Below are 18,461 nucleotides of genomic sequence, written 5' to 3'. Positions count from 1 at the left end.
GCAGCAGGGATGGATCAAATGTGTGTGAAAATGATAAAGGCAGCAGGACCTATTGGTCTACATTGATTATATAGGCTGCTAAGGTGTATATGGAGGAAAAAGCAATTACCTGATGATTGGTGTAAAGGTGTAATAATTCCAGTATTTAAGAAAGATAACAGTAAGTTATGTGACAATCATCGAGGAATTACACTGTTGTCACAAGTGTCTAAGAAAGGAGGATGAGAGGAAGGGTGGGAAAATTTTTAGAAGAAGAGCAGTATGGATTTCGACAGGGCAGGTCAACGATAGCCATAAGATTACTGATGAAAAAACAGTGGGAATATGGAAAAGATCTGGTGATGGTATTCCTTGATCTAGAGAAGGTATACAATAGTGTTAATAGAGAAAAGGTGTGGGAAACCCTGGAAAGAAAGGATGTGGAAGGCAATCAAGGGAACTAGTGAAGCAATGTATAAGAATTGTTCCAGTTGAGTCCAGACTCCAGTGGAGAGAACAGATTGGTTTAGAAACCAAACTGGACTAAGACAGGGACATGTATTGTCTCCACTTATGTTTATAATACCCCGTTATGGATGAAATTCTAAAGGAAACAAAGGCAAAATATGGAGGGGATATGAAAATATTGTTGTTTGCCAATGACATAGTGATCTGGGGAGTCAAAAATACAGAAGTGCAAATCCAACTAGAGGTTTTAAATGACAATATTGAGAAAAATGGTACAAAAATCAGTGTAGTGAAGAGCAAAACAGTGGTGATGACAAGAGGAGAATGAGAAGGAAAAGGAATCGTTAGTATCAGGGGTACAAAACCTTGAAGTTGTTGAATACTTCAGATATTTGGGAAGTGAAATAATGCAAGATGCAAGGTTGGGTAAGGAGATCAGCAGAAGGATACGAGCTGGAAATATGTTCTACCATAATGTAAGGAACCTGGTGTGGAACAGAGAAGTTCCTATGAAATGTACAGAGATAATGTACAGATGTACTATACCCTTATATTAACGTATGCATCATAACTTAGACTTTGACAGCAAGAAATGAGAGTAAAATTGAGGCCAGTGAGATGAAGTTCCTTAGGAGTATGGTAGGAAAGACAAGGAGAGACAGATTAAAAGAAAATGTTGAGGTCAGAAAAGAGATAGGGGTAGAAAAATTGAATGATAGGACGGAGAAGAATAAATCGCGATGGTTTGGACATGTTGTGAAGATGGAGAAGGCAAGGATACCAAAACAAGTGTTGGTGGCTAAGATAGAAGGAAAGAGGGCAAGAAAGAGGCCCAGAGCAACATGGATGGACTCTGTCAAGAACAGTATTAAAAAAAGAAGACTGGACTGGAATACAATTACTGGACAAGAGAAATGAAAATGACAATAGATTTCTGTACTGTAAAGTCAATATGGATCAATTATGAGATTCTTAAATTGCAGGGGCAACTTATGCTGTAGAGTTCAGAAATTCAAGGCCTTTTCCCATAACCACACAACTGTAGCAACGGCTCTTACGCGAGTTGGAAATCACATTTCTTTCACAAGAGATGACAAATAACATTTTTAGGGCTAGTAATATTCAGTAGCAGTATTCAGCAGTAATATTGAAAATTCGTAACACGATGAGCGAGTTATTTTTATATAGATTTAATACGATGAGAATTAGGACTTCAAATTCACAACATGCTAAGCGGGAAAATGTGTTATTAGGAATGCACTTACAAGGTGTCACTGTACATCCTGCATAATCAAAGGAATAGCTTCACCATGCTGGCTTCTCTCACAGTAGTCAGTAATTCTGAAGGTATATCATCAGTTCCAGGTATCTTGTTCCTACTATCTCGCACTACTTTATCAAATTTTTACCTCAATATGATTCTCTCATTCCCTCAACGTCAACAGCCACTTCTTTTTCCACTAGATTATCATCTACTTTTTCTTCGATACAGTAGGTAATAGTACTCTATTATAGTATATTAACCTTTTATCACCATGAAGATGCACTGATGGTATTGCATAACAGTGTATTTTTACATTTATATGTAATTTTATCAATGAAACATGCACTGATGGTCTTGCATAATAGTGTATCCTTACATTTACATGTAATTTTATCAATGTGCTTTAAGTTTGACTGTTATAATTTTTGAACACTTTCCAGAGTATCTGCTGATGTGGATGAGGTAAACTCCCTTAAATCACGCATTGATCATTGGGAGGTTCCATCAGATACTACTGATGGTCATGCACCTGCGTCCCTTTTGAAGCTGTGGTATCGTGAGCTGTATGAGCCTCTCATACCAGATACTATGTATAATGAGTGTGTGAACCATCATGCTGATCCAGACAAGTCTATATCAATTGTGAATCGATTGCCAGAGCTGAATCGTCTTGTGCTTTGCTACCTCATACGCTTTTTACAGGTGAGCTAGACCATATGATTTGTTAATTTGAACCATATTTCTTTCATAAAATACTGTGAATGTTTTATTTCAATATTCAGTATTGTATTTTCCAAAACTACGTACTGAATACATTTTTATTAGAATAAGAATTACTATCATGGTCTTGCTAACATTGTAATAGAAATGTTTGGTCAAAACTCATGCTAAAGTAATTTAAATAAATCTGGGTATATGAGCTCCTGTAGGAGGACAAGAGGCCCTCAGTAGATGAAATGGTACTGAAACCCCCTTACATGTAGTGTCTGTTCAGAGGAGTGACCTAAAATTTTCCTATTGGCAATCGGTTTAAATTGGTTTGGCGTCGGGCTTTGTGACAACTCAGCCAGAACTCAAATGTCGCATCTCGTTCACTGGCTCAAAGAAATATGGTAAGAAATGCTAGGGCGTTCACTGCTTCTAGCGATGCACATTATATCAATATAATGGTCTGTTATTGGACATTATAAATTTTCCAGCTAACTCATTCTTGGTTGCCTGCGTTTCACCCTCGTGTGCTAAGTTGGGCTCGTCAGTTGGGACTTAGCACACCTCCCAAGACGCAAGGCTAGTGCATACCATGGAGGCCAGGGCTGCCCACTCAAGGATGAAGTGGGCTAAAGAAGCAAGTCCACCAAATAAGGATGGCTTCTATTGACACACGTACTCTTACAAATCACAGCTGTGAACTTGCTAATATCCTGAAAATCCAATACATTAACATCCAAGAAATCAGGTTGACTGGCTTCAAAATTAAAGATATTGGAGATGGGTACAGGTTGTTCTGTCATAGAAAGATACCAAATCAGAATGGCATGGCCATTGTAGTGAGCTCCAAGTTCAGATATAATGTTATTGAAGACATCCATTTATCTGATTGACTGATGTTGGTCAAAATAAATAGTAGCACCAAAGTCCTGCGTATGGTTTGATGTTATGCTCCACTGACTGGTTGCCCTGACAATGAAAAGGGTGAGTTTTGGGATAGCCTTGAAAGCCGCTTGCAATCTCTTGACTAGGATGAGCTTGTATTCATCGCTGGTAATTTGAATGGCCATGTCAGATAAGATGGACACATTAATAACAGAATCCATGGTGGTCAAGGTTTTGAAGTGTGGATTGAGGAAGGGAATCAAATCCTGGTCTGCGATGAAGCTTATGACTTAGCAGTGGCCAATACGTTTTGCAGAGACAATCTGTCACATCTCATCACCTCCAGTAGCCTTAGAAGAAATGCATAAATTGATTACTGGTTGATAAGAAGACATGACTTGCAGTCAGTAACTGACATGAAATTCCATCAGACCATAATCTCAATATAATCTGCTTCCGCTAAGCTTCAGGATAAGACTGGATCACTGTGTGAAAGCTATAAAGACCCCATCTAAACAAACTAAAAGGTGGAAAATAAATCACCATTATACCCAGCTGAGAATCTCCATTGACTGAGCTCGATAGCTGCAGTCGCTTAAGTGCGGCCAGTATCCAGTATTCAGGAGATAATGGGTTCGAACCCCACTGTCGGCAGCCCTGAGGATGGTTTTCCGTGGTTTCCCATTTTAATAATAATAATAATAATGCTATTTGCTTTACGTCCCACTAACTACTTTTACGGTCTTCGGAGATGCCGAGGTGCCGGAATTGAGTCCTGCAGGAGTTCTTTTATGTGCCAGTAAATCTACCGACACGAGGCTGTCGTATTTGAGCACCTTCAGATACCACCGGACTGAGCCAGGATCGAAACTGCCAAGTTGGGGTTAGAAGGCCAGCGCCTCAACCGTTTGAGCCATTCAGCCCGGCATTTCCCATTTTCACGCCAGGCAAATGCTGGGGCTGTACCTTAATTAAGGCCACGGCCGCTTCCTTCCCAGTCCTAGCCCTTTCCTGTCCCATCGTCGCCATAAGACATCAGTGTCGGTGTGACGTAAAGCCAATAGAAAAAAAAAAAAAGAATCTCCATTGGTACTCTATTTGCTCTACAACAAGGTCATCCTGCTAGTGAGGTCTGGACAAGAACACATATGAAGACATATCATCCATCATAGGCACAATAAAACCTGGTCAACAAGGAGGTGTAATGGTGGAATTAACATTTACAGTATGTGGCAAAACAAATGACACTGAAATATTATTTAATAGCGTTGGTACACTATGTGCTCAAAATGTGTACTATCACGTGCACATATTGTTAAAATGTTTCTGAAAATTATCGAACACGTTGATGTACAAAGGTCGCTGTAAGGACACAAGAAATGACGTTATCTTCTCTCGCAGTTCTGGAATATTTGTAGGTGGGTCACTTGCCTTGAAATGATTCTTTCACCAAGCCCCATATGTAGACATCTGGAGCCGTGAGATCTGGGCAGCAGAAAGGGTATGGGAATGGACTTCCATAAGAAATTAGGCCATCGCCAAACTGTCATTGAAGAAGGGTAAGTGAATCCCCCACAGTGTGGGCTGTAGTTCCATCTTGCTTCATCCATTGTCATTGGAGGGTTAAGTTTCAGGTGCAACAAAAAAAAAGGGCCAAGTCACATACAAATGCGGTAATAATGAGGTTTCTGTAGACTACCTGGTCCACTGTTTTTGGATTCTGTGCATTATCCTTGATGAAATAAGGGTCCAATATTCCATGACCGGACACAAATATTAACCCGCATTCTGTGTAGGGGTTTCTGTATAATGACATCATGTCCATCTCTGTGTATCAGTGGTAGAGTGTCGGCCTCCGGATCCCAAGATAGCGGGTTCAAACCCGGCAGAGGTAGTCGGATTTTTGAAGGGCGGAAAAAAAGTCCATTCGACACTCCATGTCGTACGATGTCGGCATGTAAAAGATCTCTGGTGACACATTTGGTGTTTACCCGACAAAATTCATTAAATCTCAGCCATAGACGCCCAAGATAGTTTCGGTTTACTCGGTCTGCCATCTAGCGGGCCTAGAGTAAAACGGAACGTCGAAGTTGACGAGCAGACAGCCAGATGGCGTCAAATTGAAATGTCTGCACATGGTAGCTGAGGCCATACGATTATTATTTATTATTATGTCTATCAGAGCCTAAAAATTGAGTTGCTTGTTGGTTGAAGTAGCCACAAGGTGAATATGGCTTTCATTTGAAAATCATATGTTGCAGAAGAAATCTGGACCAAAAGACAGAGGATGAAGCAGGAATTGGATGAAATTGAAAACAACTTCAGGAAAAACAATAGTAGAGACTTTTTTGGGAAATTCAAAAAGAGTCTGAGTGGATATAAAGGCAGAGAACTCTTTATAAGAGATAAGAATGGGGATCTGGCAGTTAGTGCGAAGGAGAACTGTAGGATACTTGCAGAATACTTTCATGACCTGTTAAACTGTGAACCACCTGAAGAAGAGCTGGAGCTGGGGACAAACACAGAAGAGAGAGAGTCATATACTCCAACTAGAGATGAGGTCGCACAGGCCATAAGCGATCTAAAGAATAACAAAGCAACCGGAGAAGATGGAATATTAGCTGAGATCATTAAGTGCGGAGGTGACAAGGCAGTAGACAACATGACCAACATCATCGGCCAGATTTGGAGAACAAAGAAGTTACCAGAAGGATGGAAGAATGCAATCATAATACCAATACATAAGAAGGGAGACAAGAGGGATGCAAACAACTATAGAGGAATTTCGCTACTAGAGATTGGCTATAAGGTGTTGTCGAAAGTCCTGCTCAATAGACTGGAAGAACAGTTAGAAAGTACAATTGGAGACTACCAAGCAGGATTTAGGAAGGGAAGAGGATGCATAGAAGAGATATTTATACTGAAACAACTGATAGAACATCGGGCCTTAAAGAACAAAAAAAACGGTGGTAACCTTTGTAGATTTCACTAAGGCATATGACTCCATTGACAGACAAACCCTTGGAAGAATCCTTAAGAATAGAGGATTAGATGGCACTACACATGAACTCATAATGGAAATACTATCAGACACAAAGGCAAGGGTGAGATTCAGAGGAGTACTCTCTGAAGAATTTGATATCAACACTGGTGTCAAACAAGGAGATGGATTATCACCAATGTTGTTCAACATAGCTCTGGATGAAGTCATCAGGCAGTGGAAAACAATGAATGAGACAATGGGAATACCAAAGACGCATGTTGGGGACAAAAAGGACAATAGGGCCCAAGTAGATTGTCTAGCCTTTGCGGACGACATAGCTATAGTAAGTGAGACAGAAGAAGATGCAAAGACACAACTCAACAACTTAAGCAATATAGCCGGAAGGGTAGGACTGAGGATCGCCTACAACAAGACAAAGACATTGAATACCACTGAGGATTGGACAACACCGGAAGGCACCGTGCAAAAGGTGGACAAATTCAAGTACCTGGGAGAATTTATAACAGGAAGGAATAGGAGCAATGAGGGAATAACAGAGAGGATAAAGAAGATGCGATCAGCCTTCTGTATGACCAGAGATATATACAATAAAAAGAATATATCTACAGACGCAAAGATTAGACATTACAAGGCAACGGTGAGAAATGCTGTATTATATGCTTCTGAGACAATAGCACTAGGAAGAAATGGTGCGGAACAACTAGAGAAAGAGGAGAGAAAAATATTGAGGAAAATACTAGGCCCTAAGAGAGGAGGTGAGAGATGGATGAGGAGACCCAGGGAAGAACTATACCGGAACATGAGGACAATCTCAGAAGAAATCAGACTGAAAAGAGCAAGGTTTGCGGGACATGTAATCAGGATGAATATGGATAGAATGACGAAAAGAGTATGGGAAACAACAGCGAGGACACGAGGAAAGACAGGAACCAAGTGGGTAGTTGAACTCCGGAAAGATTGTTCGGAATTGGGGATCAAGGTGGAAGAAAAGGAAAATTGGAGAAGCAAGTACATACCGACTAATATGCCAGAGATCAATGATAGGGATGGGTACAGGAAAAGGATTGAGAGTCACCAGTGGAGTAGACAAGAGAAGAGGATACTGAATATCTCGGAAGAAGAGCGGGAGAGAAGAAGAGAAAGGATGAAGAGGTTCTGGGAGGAGAAGAAGAAAATGCAATCCATGAAGGAGCTGTCCGTGGTCCTACAGAGGCCGTAACGCAAGAAGAAGAAGAAGAAGAAGATGAAATCTGGATCTTCATATGTCATGGACAACACTTGGCTGCAATGCTGTAATCGGGATCATTCATCTCTTCCTGTTCAATGCTGAGCAACTTGAATGTGGTATGCAAATCCACCCAGCTTTTCAAACATTCTCCAAGCAGACCTAACGCTCAATCTGAGTTGTAGTGATAATTGTCGTAGACTACACTTTGGGGACTGTCACTAGAGAAGTCATCCATGATTCTCGTTTGTGGTCATGGTTCTTGGGTGCCGTGTTGTTCCCCTATGACGTAAGGCTTATCCCGAATGATAAGCAGCTGATATTGTTTGTTATTTGGTACCTTGTAATTAAATTGTTCCTCATACTGTTCTTTAATGTTAAGCAAACTTGGCTCATTCTGATGCCCCAATTTGTATGACCGGAAATACACCTTCTCCCCTGTTGTGAGAACCATAATTGCAGAAATGAACACAGCACTGAATTCACACTAAGTCAAATTTTTATACGAGTATACAATAAATAATAAATAAATAAATAAAGTGGAAAAAGTAATGAGAACTTGAAAACCATGAAAGAAGAAGGGATAGAAGGAATCTATTTAAGTACAAGGAAGCAGAATGTGAAGGTAGATTGCTTAACTTTCGCTGATGATATGGCATTGTTAGGAGGAGATAAAGAAGCCCAAATAATGATTGAAAATTACATGAAATTGCAGAGAAAACAGAACTCAGGATCTCATATGAAAAGACAGAGTACTGTTTGTAATAAAGAAAAGCACCTGGAAACAAAGTATAGGAAAATCAAGAGGTCAGATAAATTTAAATATCTTGGTGAATGGATCGAGCCAAATGGGATTGATAAAGAAGCAAATCAGGGAAGGGCCAGAAAGACGGAGTTAGCCTATAGATTAGTACAGAATAGATACAATAAAAGAATGATATCTTACAGAGCAAAGATCAGACACTATACGATGGTTATCAAGCCAGAGGGACTTTACAGTTCAGAATGTCTGATACTGAATAAGAAAGGGGAAATGGATGAGCTAGAGAAGAAAGAAAGGAAAATCTGGAGAATGATCTTAGGACCCAAAAAAAAGAAAGGATGTTACGTGGAGGAAGAGGAGAAATGAAGATCTATACAGACATACAGAAAAGATCACAGACACCATACATAAGAGGAGACTGAAGTTTTATGGGCACCTCTTAAGATTGAATGACTAACAAAGAAAATCTGTAACTACATCATCAAATTAAAAGCAACTTCTAAATGGGTAGAAGAAACAAGAAAAGACATGGAAGAAGTTGGCATCAGTCCAAAAGAAATCGTTAGAGATATGTTTAGAGCTAAAATTGATAAATTCAAGGGGTTCAGGAAAAACAAAGTGAAAAGTCCAAGAACATGTGGTCAGAGGAACCACAGTGAAATGATGATGAAGTTCTGGGAGAAGAAAAAAGGACTAACCAGCAAATCAGTTGTTTACCATGGTTCAAAGTAGGACAAAATCAAAGAAATAAGAAATAGATTCTTCATTGCTAGGGAAACGTGGATAGTTGAAAAGCAATAATTTCTGTGTCATTTGTTTTGTTGTATACCATACAAAATGCCATTAAGGCAGATCAATTAGCCTACAAGATTTTTTTTTTTTTTTTTTTTTTTTTGCTAGGGGCTTTACGTCGCACCGACACAGATAGGTCTTATGGCGATGACCTACAAGATCTAGCTGAGGACAGAACTCTATGCAGATCATCAGCAATGCTAGCTGAAGTCAGAAGCAAAGAGTGAAGTTATAAAGGAAAAAAAAAAAAACCATTACAAGGATATCTGTGACCAGCTAGACACCCCAGAGGGTGCCGAGAATATCTACCAACTAGCAAGAAATTGCCACTGCTCAACACAGGACACTGGGCATGTAATAACTATAAAGGATGAAAACCAGGAACTTCTACAAAAACCAAATGAGATATTCAGTCATTGGAAGAAGCATTCTGCGAAAATCTGCTGTGTGAATTTCCTCAACCACCAATACCAAATGCAGAACCTGTCTTCAGTCCTGCCTCATCATCACTGCTGATGAAGCAGAAAATAAGAACAGAAAAGCAATTGGACTCTCCAGCTGAGGTGTGGAAGCTGTTTGAACATCAGGCAGCTCAGTTTCTTTCAGATTTATTGAGGAGAATCATTGATGAAAATGAAGCACCTCCCATCTGGCGTACTAGCATTACAGTTTCAGTATGGAAAGGTAGAGCTGTTGTCGTGGACTATTCTAGCTATCATCCAATTTTGTTTTGTTGTTTTGCTAGTGGTTTAATGCCGCACTAACATGTCGAAGGTTTTTTATGAACCAAGGATGGAAAGGGCTAAGATTGGGAAGGTAGTGGCTATGGCCTTAACTAAGGTACAGCCCCAGCATTTGTCTGGTGTGAAAATGGGAAACTGTGGAAAACCATCTTCAGAGCTGCTCACCGAAGAATTTGAACCCACTGTTTCCCAAATGCAAGCTCACACCTACATGACCCTAACCACTTTGCTCATAACCATCCGATTTTCGAATGTGTTCTTGAGTCTCGTCATCGCAACCTAGTTGACATCACCCTTAACCAATGTGGTTTTGTACAAGGCAAAGGGACTATGAATAGAATACATGCCTTGCACCTTCTACCGTAGCTATACCAGGAGAAACAGAGAGCCCTTCATCTGGGGTTCTTGAATCTTGAAAAGTACTATAATCTATTAGCTTCATGGTCCGTATTGACAGTTCAAGTACACAAGTATGAAGGATGAGTCTCCACCTAATCAATACTTTATTTTACATAGTATCAATATTATTTCTTTGTATTCGATAGAGGGCCACACAGCTTTGTCTAGCAGGTGCTTAGGATGCATGGAGTACCACAAGCTTGTGTTGGATGAACCTAGATCGTTACCAGCCATGTCCGATTTGCTGTAGGAACTTTCACACCTTTTAACATCCAAGTTGGTGTTTATCAGGGATTGGCTTTGTCTTCACTTTTATTTATCCTGTGCCTGGACACCATAGCTCCAGAACTGCAGATTCCACACTGGTTTATGCCGATGATATCGTGGTTGTCACCAGAACATGGCAAGATTTATAACAGTTAATCCAGTGCTAGAAAACTCACCTCGATAAATATGCCCCGAGACTTAATCTGAGGTGTACTTGGAGTGTGGAGAACAGAATCATATTTCACTTGACATTGATAGCATTGATACCCCTAAAACCAGTGATTTTAAATATTTGGGATCAGTCATCCGTTCAGATAGTAGCACACTCGTAGATGTATGGAACAGAGTTATTGCTATAGTACGCGAACCTTTTCTTGATCCCTGAGCTCCATAGTGCTGTATGGGAACTTGGGATCAAGAAAAGGTTGGTGTATTATATCTGAATAGAGTGATGCCAGGTTACAGGAGTTCTTTTCAGCCAGAAGATGCCACTGTACATAAAATAAAAAATTTACAGTATGGTTGTACGTCTAGTGACATTGTACAGGATGGAGTGTTTACCTGTCATAAAGAAACATTAACAACACCTACATGTTATGAAATAAAGAAACTTTGATGGCCATTGGAACTCACTAAACTGGACCACATCAGAAATCAGGATGGGGGATGGCATTTCCTGTGGCTCCAATACTCAAGAAAATGTACAGCACATCAATGGCATTTCAGTTGTGAATGTAGCACTGGATATTTAACCCACTCATAAAAAATGCTCTTGCAGTTATCTTACTGCCAATATAAGGTGTACTGTACCTTCCCGATCTGAAGCCATACTGCTCGACTCGTAGCCTTTTTTCCAACCTATTTCTGATTCTGTTCTCTAGAATCTTCTCAAACACCTTTTCACAATGACATATCAATGTGTCTCCTCTATAGTTTTGAAAATCATTCCTATTTCCCTTCTTGAAGATGGATTTGTATAACTCCTTCTTCCAGTCTTCAGGGGTCTTCTTCTCCTTCCAGCACATGATAGAGCCATTATTTCCCTACCTCTCCTGCTGTCTTCACTGTCTCAATGTTCACTTCATCTAAACTTGGAGATTACTCTCCTTTCATCTTGTCCAGTGCTACCTCCACTTCTCCTCATTTCTTCTGTTTCCAGGTTTCTGCCTTCGTCGATACTTGTGCTTTCCTCCTCAATGCATCCTTCTGGATTTAGTAAGGCTTCAAAATATTCTTTCCACATTCCTTTGAGTTTCTCTCTTTCCTACACTTAACTTTCACTTTTATCTATCATTATAATATTCTCCCTCATACCTTTTCTCTTATTCCTGACCATTCCATACAGTACTTTTCTGTTTCCTTTGCTCTCTTCTTCCATCATGTTTGTCCACTTTTCCATCCATTTTTTCTTCTCTGCTACTACCTTTATAGCTTCCTCCTTTATGGTCTTATATTCTTGTCTTGTCTCAATTGTCCCCAGCTGAAACAACGCTCTAAAAGCTTTTTTATTCTCCCCAACTGCCTCTTTGACACTGTTGTTTCACCATGGGGTCTCCTGGTATCTTTTCCTCCCACACACATCTTCTGCAGCTGTTCCTAATGTCCTCTTGAATCTTTCCCGTTCTTCTTCTTCTGCTTTTGTATCATCTGTTGGTAATTTCAATCTTATTTTTCCCAAGTATTCTTCCTTGGTTTTCTTCTCCTCCAGTTTCCATATTTTGATCCGTTTTTCTTGATTCTTTGTCCTCTTTCTTTCCTTCCATGTCTGCAATTCCATTACCAGTAGGCTGTGCTCTCTATCTAGGGCCTCTGATGGTATTACCCTTACATCTGTAACATCCTCTTCATTTTGCAGTCGTAGAACATGTAATTCACATTCGATTTCCTCGACCAGTCAACTGTATAAAGTCGTAAAATAAGCTGAGACAGTATTTATTTTTAAAGCATTGTAAAGTAAGTTTATGTTGACCGAATGGCATGTAACACTAGTGCTCATAACTGAGCCAACATCTACTGTATATATATATATATAAAACTAGCAAGATACCCGTGCTTCACTACGATATTATACTGAAATTTATAACTGAATGCTTAACATCTATATAAATAAAAAAGAACATGTTCTGACTGACTGATTCATCATCACCGAGCCAAAACTACTGAAAATAAAGAAATAAAATTTTGACGATACATTTATATTACAATGTAGGTGCTCGCTAAGGGAGGATTTTTAGATATTCCGTCGCTAACAGGGTGAAAAGGGGGGTGAATTTTAAAAATAAGTGTATCTATATCTCAAAACTTTAAAAGTTTACAGATGTAAAAATTGGTATTTAGAATCTCCTTTAAAAATAAACACTTTTTTTTGTTTTTTTTGTTTTTGTTTTTTCGGAAAATCCCAACAGGAGGGGTGAAAAATAAAGGTGAACTGGGCGAGTTGGCCGTGCAGTCAGGGGCACGCGGCTGTGAGCTTGCATCCGGGAGATAGTGGGTTAGAATCCCACTGTTGGCAGCCCTGAAGATGGTTTACCGTGGTTTCCCATTTTCACACCAGGCAAATGCTGGGGCTGTACCATAATTAAGGCCATGGCCGCTTCCTTCCAACTCCTAGCCTTTTGTATCCCATCGTCGCCATAAGACCTATCTATGTCCTTGCGATGTAAAGCCACTAGCAAAATAAAAAAAGAAAAAAAGAAGAAGAAAAAGAAAAAGGGGTTGAATGCCTTTAATGAGGATACTTATATCTCAGAAACTGAAGATATTACAGACCTGAAAATTGGTTTTTGGGATCTTCTTTAAAAATAAAGAAACATGTTTTGTTTTGTTTTGTTTTGTTTTTGGAAAATCCAATTAATGTGGGTTAAACAGGAGTGACAAATTGGGGTGAATTTTTAGAAAGACTATGTCAACAGTATATCTCAGAAAGGTAAAATATTACAGACGTAAAAATTGGACTTTGGAATCTCCTGTAAGAGTAAAGAAACACAGCTGATTTGTTTTCAGAAACTCCACTTAAGGGGAACTAAAATGGGGTGACCGGGCGAGTTGGCCGTGCGCGTAGAGGCGCACGGCTGTGAGCTTGCATCCGGGAGATAGTAGGTTCGAATCCCACTATCGGCAGCCCTGAAGATGGTTTTCCGTGGTTTCCCATTTTCACACCAGGCAAATGCTGGGGCTGTACCTTAATTAAGGCCACGGCCGCTTCCTTCCAACTCCTAGGCCTTTCCTATCCCATCGTCGCCATAAGACCTATCTGTGTCGGTGCGACGTAAAGCCCATAGCAAAAAAAAAAAAAAAGGGGTGAAATTTTAAAATGAGCATGTCTACAGTATATCTCAAAAACTTAACATGTTACAGAAGTGAAAAATGGAATATTTTATCTCTATTAAACATAAAGAAATATGTATTCTTTGTTTTTGGAAAAAGCACTTCGGTGGGGGGTAAAAGTGACTGAAAATGGGGTTGAATTCTTTTAATTAGGATACTGATATCTCAAAAACTGAAGATGTTACAGATGTGAAATTTGGTATTTGGAATCTCCTTTAAAAACAAAGAAATGCATATTTTTGTTTCCGGAAATCCACTTAAAGGGGGCATGGGGGAGGGGAATAGAAAAATTAGTTGAATTATTTGTATGAAGATACTATTATCTCAAAAATGAAAGATTTTGCAGATATGAAAATTTGTATTTGAAATCTGCTTTAAAAGTAAAGAAACACGTATTCTCGGAAAATCCAATGAAGGCGGGGGAGGGGGGTGAAAGAATTGAAAAATTAATTGAATTAATTGTATGAGGATACTTACATCTAATAAAAACTAAAGTTGTTACAGACGTGAAAATTGGTATTTGGATTTCCTTTAAAAACAAGGGAAAACACATTGGGAGGAAATCATCTTGGGGGCGGGGGTGAAAAGGAGTTGAATTCCTTTTATGAGGACACATATCTCAAAAACTGAAGATGTTAGAGTCGTGATAATTGGTATTTAGAAGATCCATTACTATTAAAGAAAAAAGTATTTTTTAAAGGGGGAGGGGAGTGTGAAAGGAAGTGAAAAAAGTTAATTCTTTTTATGGAGATACTTATATCTCAAAACTGAAGGTAACAGACGTGAACATTGGTATCTGGAATCTCCTTTGACCATAAAGAAACACATCTTTTTTGGGGGGGAGGGGTGGGGGGAAATCAATTTAACGGCAGTGGGGTGAAAAAGGAGTTGAGACCAATTGATTTTAATGTTCATAATGTACTACTTGATTCTGATCATAAACCAATCATTTTTAATGTTTTCTGGGTTCGTTTTCAAGAGCTATCTTTTTCTTTGGAGAACTTAAAGTTAGATTACAGTAGAATAAATAAAAATTTAAACACATTTGAAATAAACTATACGAATGATATTGACCGTGCAATTGTTCAGCTCTATAATAAGGTCAGTAATGCACGGAAGTATATCATTCGTATCGCCAGAAATCCTGTGCACTTGCCTACGTGCGACAAAGATGCTGGTCACATTGTCAGCAATGACAATGGCAGCAGATGTAATTGATCGCCAAGTAGCGGTCTTGCATCTTGCTGTGCGGTCCAGAACATCAATAATAATAATAGTAACCCAAATTCAAATAATATCACCCACTCTAATAATAATAATAATAATAATAATAATAATAATAATAATAATAATAATAATGTTCTGGACCGTCGTCAAACTGTGCGGAGTGCGCTGGAAACGGGTCCTGGCCGGGTAATGACTACGAATGCAGTCCAGCCGGTGGTTCAGTACCGCCAAGGCACCCAAGACGACACCACGCCGCATCTCCTTAAGGATTTGATCCATATTAAAAATGCTTTTAGGAGAAGATGCCAAGGATTTAGGGACCCAACTGACCAGGCGGAAGATGCTGGTCACATTGTCAGCAATGACAATGGCAGCAGATGTAATTGATCGCCAAGTAGCAGTCTTGCATCTTGCTGTGCGGTCCAGAACATCAATAATAATAATAGTAACCCAAACTTCGTGATCTGACGGCAAAGTTCCTGCCATTTTTCAATCTTTCTCTCCAGCAATCGATTTTGTACTTCCCGGGCTAGTTCAAGGTATTCTGCCTGCTCAGTTGGGTCCCTAAATCTTTGTCATCTTCTCCTATAAGCATTTTTTATTATGGATCAAATCCTTCAGGAGATCCAGCGCGGTGTCGTCTTGGGTGCATTGGAGGTACTGAACCTGCGGCCAGACTGCATTCGTAGTCATTACCCAGCCAGGACCCGTTTCCAGCACGGTACCCACGTTTGACGACGGTCCAGAACATTATTATTATTATTATTATTATTATTATTATTATTATTATTATTATTATTATTATTATTATTAGTATTATTAGAATGGGTGATATTATTTGAATTTAGGTTATTATTATTATTGATGTTCTGGTCCGCGCAGCAAGATGCAAGACCGCTACTTGGCAATAAATTACATCTGCAGCCATTGTCATTGCTGACAATGTGACCAGCATCATTGTCACATGTAGGCAAGTGCGTGCGATTTCTGACGATACGAATGATATACTTCCGTGTATTATTGACCTTATTATAGAGGTGAACAATTGCACGGTCAATATCATTCCTATCGTTTATTTCACATGTGTTTACATTTTTATTTATATGCCAGGAGAATCTACTGTAAACTAACTTTTGTTCTCCAAAGGAAAAAATGGCTCTTGAAAACGAACCCAGGAAAGATTAAAAATGATCGGTTTATAATCAGAATCAAGTAGTACATTATGAACAGTAAAATCAATTGGTCTCGACTCCCTTTTCACCCCACTGCCGTTAAATTGATTCCCCCCCCCCAAAAGAGATATAAGTATCCCCATAAAAAGAATTAACTTTTTTCACTTCCTTTCACACTCCCCCCCCCCAAAAAAAATATTTGTTTCTTTAATAGTAAAGGATCTTCTAAATACCAATTATCACGACTCTAACATCTTCAGTTTTTGGGATATGTGTCCTCATAAAAGGAATTCAATTCCTTTTCACCCCCGTCCCCCAAGATGATTTCCCCCCAAAAACGTGTTTTTCTTTGTTTTTAAAGAAGATCCATTTCAAATTTCAATTTTTACATCTGTAACATTTTACGTTTCTGAGATATACTGTAGATATAGTCTTTCTAAAAATTCACCCCAATTTGTCACTCCTGTTTAACCCCCATTAATTGGATTTTCCAAAAACAAAAAAAAAAATACGCATTTCTTTATTTTTAAAGGGGATTCTAAATACCAAAGTTTTTATTAGATGTAAGTATCCTCATACAATTAATTAATTTTTCAATTCTTTCATCTCCCACCCCCGCCTTCATTGGATTTTCTGAGAATACATGTTTCTTTACTTTTAAAGCAGATTTCAAATACAAATTTTCATATCTGCAAAATATTTTGTTTTTGAGATAATAGTATCTTCATACAAATAATTCAACTAATTTTTCTATTTCCCCCCCCCCCTCCTTTAAGTGGATTTCTGAAAACAAAAATACGCATTTCTTTATTTTTAAAGGAGATTCCAATTACCAAATTTCACGTCTGTAACATCTTCAGTTTTTGAGATATCAGTATCCTATTTAAAATAATTCAACCCCATTTTCAGTCACTTTTACCCCCCACCAAACTGGTTTTTCCAAAAACAAAAAAATACATATTTCTTTATGTTTAACTTTTTGGATGCCGACCCATAATAGGTCATCATATGCATAGAATGCCAAGCATGTTTCAATGGATTTTGCATCACTGTATAAAATATTTTATTTATGTCTCAGTTTAAAAGATATGGAGGTAAAATTTAGTATGTGAGCTTGATATACTCCAAGGAATATAAATATGTGACTTGCATTTCAAAAAACAAAATTTTGTGGAATAATGTGCACAAAAATAGAATTATTTTTTATTTAAAAAAAGGAAAAACATAATTTGAAATTAATTAGCACATTTTACACTAAACTCAAAGTGACTAAGTGAAGATATTTAATCTTAACTCATATCTGGGATACCAATTTATGTTATTAATGTAGGTCTACTTTACAATTTATAAACTAATTTCCAAAAACATTGAACATGTGGAGAGAAATACACGAACAGTGTAACCTGTCAACGATTGAATATTTTATGAATTTTGAGAGAGTAATAGTTATCATTTGAGAGAACTGTGTCTAGTAGCACTATTTGTTACTACAGAACAGTTCAGAAGATCAGAACAACATACAAAATAAACTAATAGTGTCAGAAATGAAAGTGTAAAGAACAGATTGAAATATTCTATGGACGGAGCATCAGATTGAGGTAAGCCTACGTGTTTAGGCCCTGGGATTTGATAAAAATGGTGGGGATGGACAACATTACTTTCAGGGAATATGCATTCAGTCCGAGAATCATCTAATTCACTGTCACTGTCATTTTCATTAGCACTCTCACTATAACTCTTTGACATTGCACGAAATGTTGTAAGCCCGTTAGCCAATGGCACGGCTCCATCATTCTCTGGTGCGCTACCTGAAGACCCCAAAAATATCATAATCATCACTTTTGATAAAATTAGAGTCGCTTACATCTTCAAAGCAACCCAAAAGTTCCTCAATTTCTTATCCCGAATTAGGCCTAGGTAACGACATGCCTTGTTGTGATAATTGTACTATTTACAACTTTACGACGACCTAAATAAATTGCTAGGTAATTATAACTGCAGTATAAATAATAATAAAATATATTATGATAAATAACTCAAATGCGTCAATTAGAACGTAAAATTATTGAAAACAAGTCACAAGAAGCGGACATAAACAAACAAGGAGGCTGCCATATTGGATCATAGATGTCAAGCGCTCACAGATCATACACTCGCAATCGACAAGTAAACTAGCAAAAAAGAACCTATGTCAGTGCCATCTAATGACATAAGAAGGAATTACAAACATTCTACCTT

General features: G+C 38.5%; 1 protein-coding gene across 1 annotated transcript in view; it reads left to right on the top strand.

The window, feature by feature from the left end:
- RhoGAP93B (MyTH4 and RhoGAP_KIAA1688 domain-containing protein RhoGAP93B) overlaps positions 1-18,461 on the top strand; it is a 435,660-nt gene that overhangs the window by 410,856 nt on the left and 6,343 nt on the right. The window contains exon 16 of the mRNA XM_067151129.2: positions 2,152-2,413. Within this exon, the coding sequence (XP_067007230.2) occupies positions 2,152-2,413 (262 nt within the window). The remainder of the gene's footprint in view (positions 1-2,151; positions 2,414-18,461) is intronic.

The sequence above is a fragment of the Anabrus simplex genome, chromosome 1 (assembly GCF_040414725.1).
Source record: "Anabrus simplex isolate iqAnaSimp1 chromosome 1, ASM4041472v1, whole genome shotgun sequence".
Lineage (NCBI taxonomy): Eukaryota > Metazoa > Arthropoda > Insecta > Orthoptera > Tettigoniidae > Anabrus > Anabrus simplex.
This window is presented reverse-complemented; position numbering and strand designations above follow the sequence as displayed.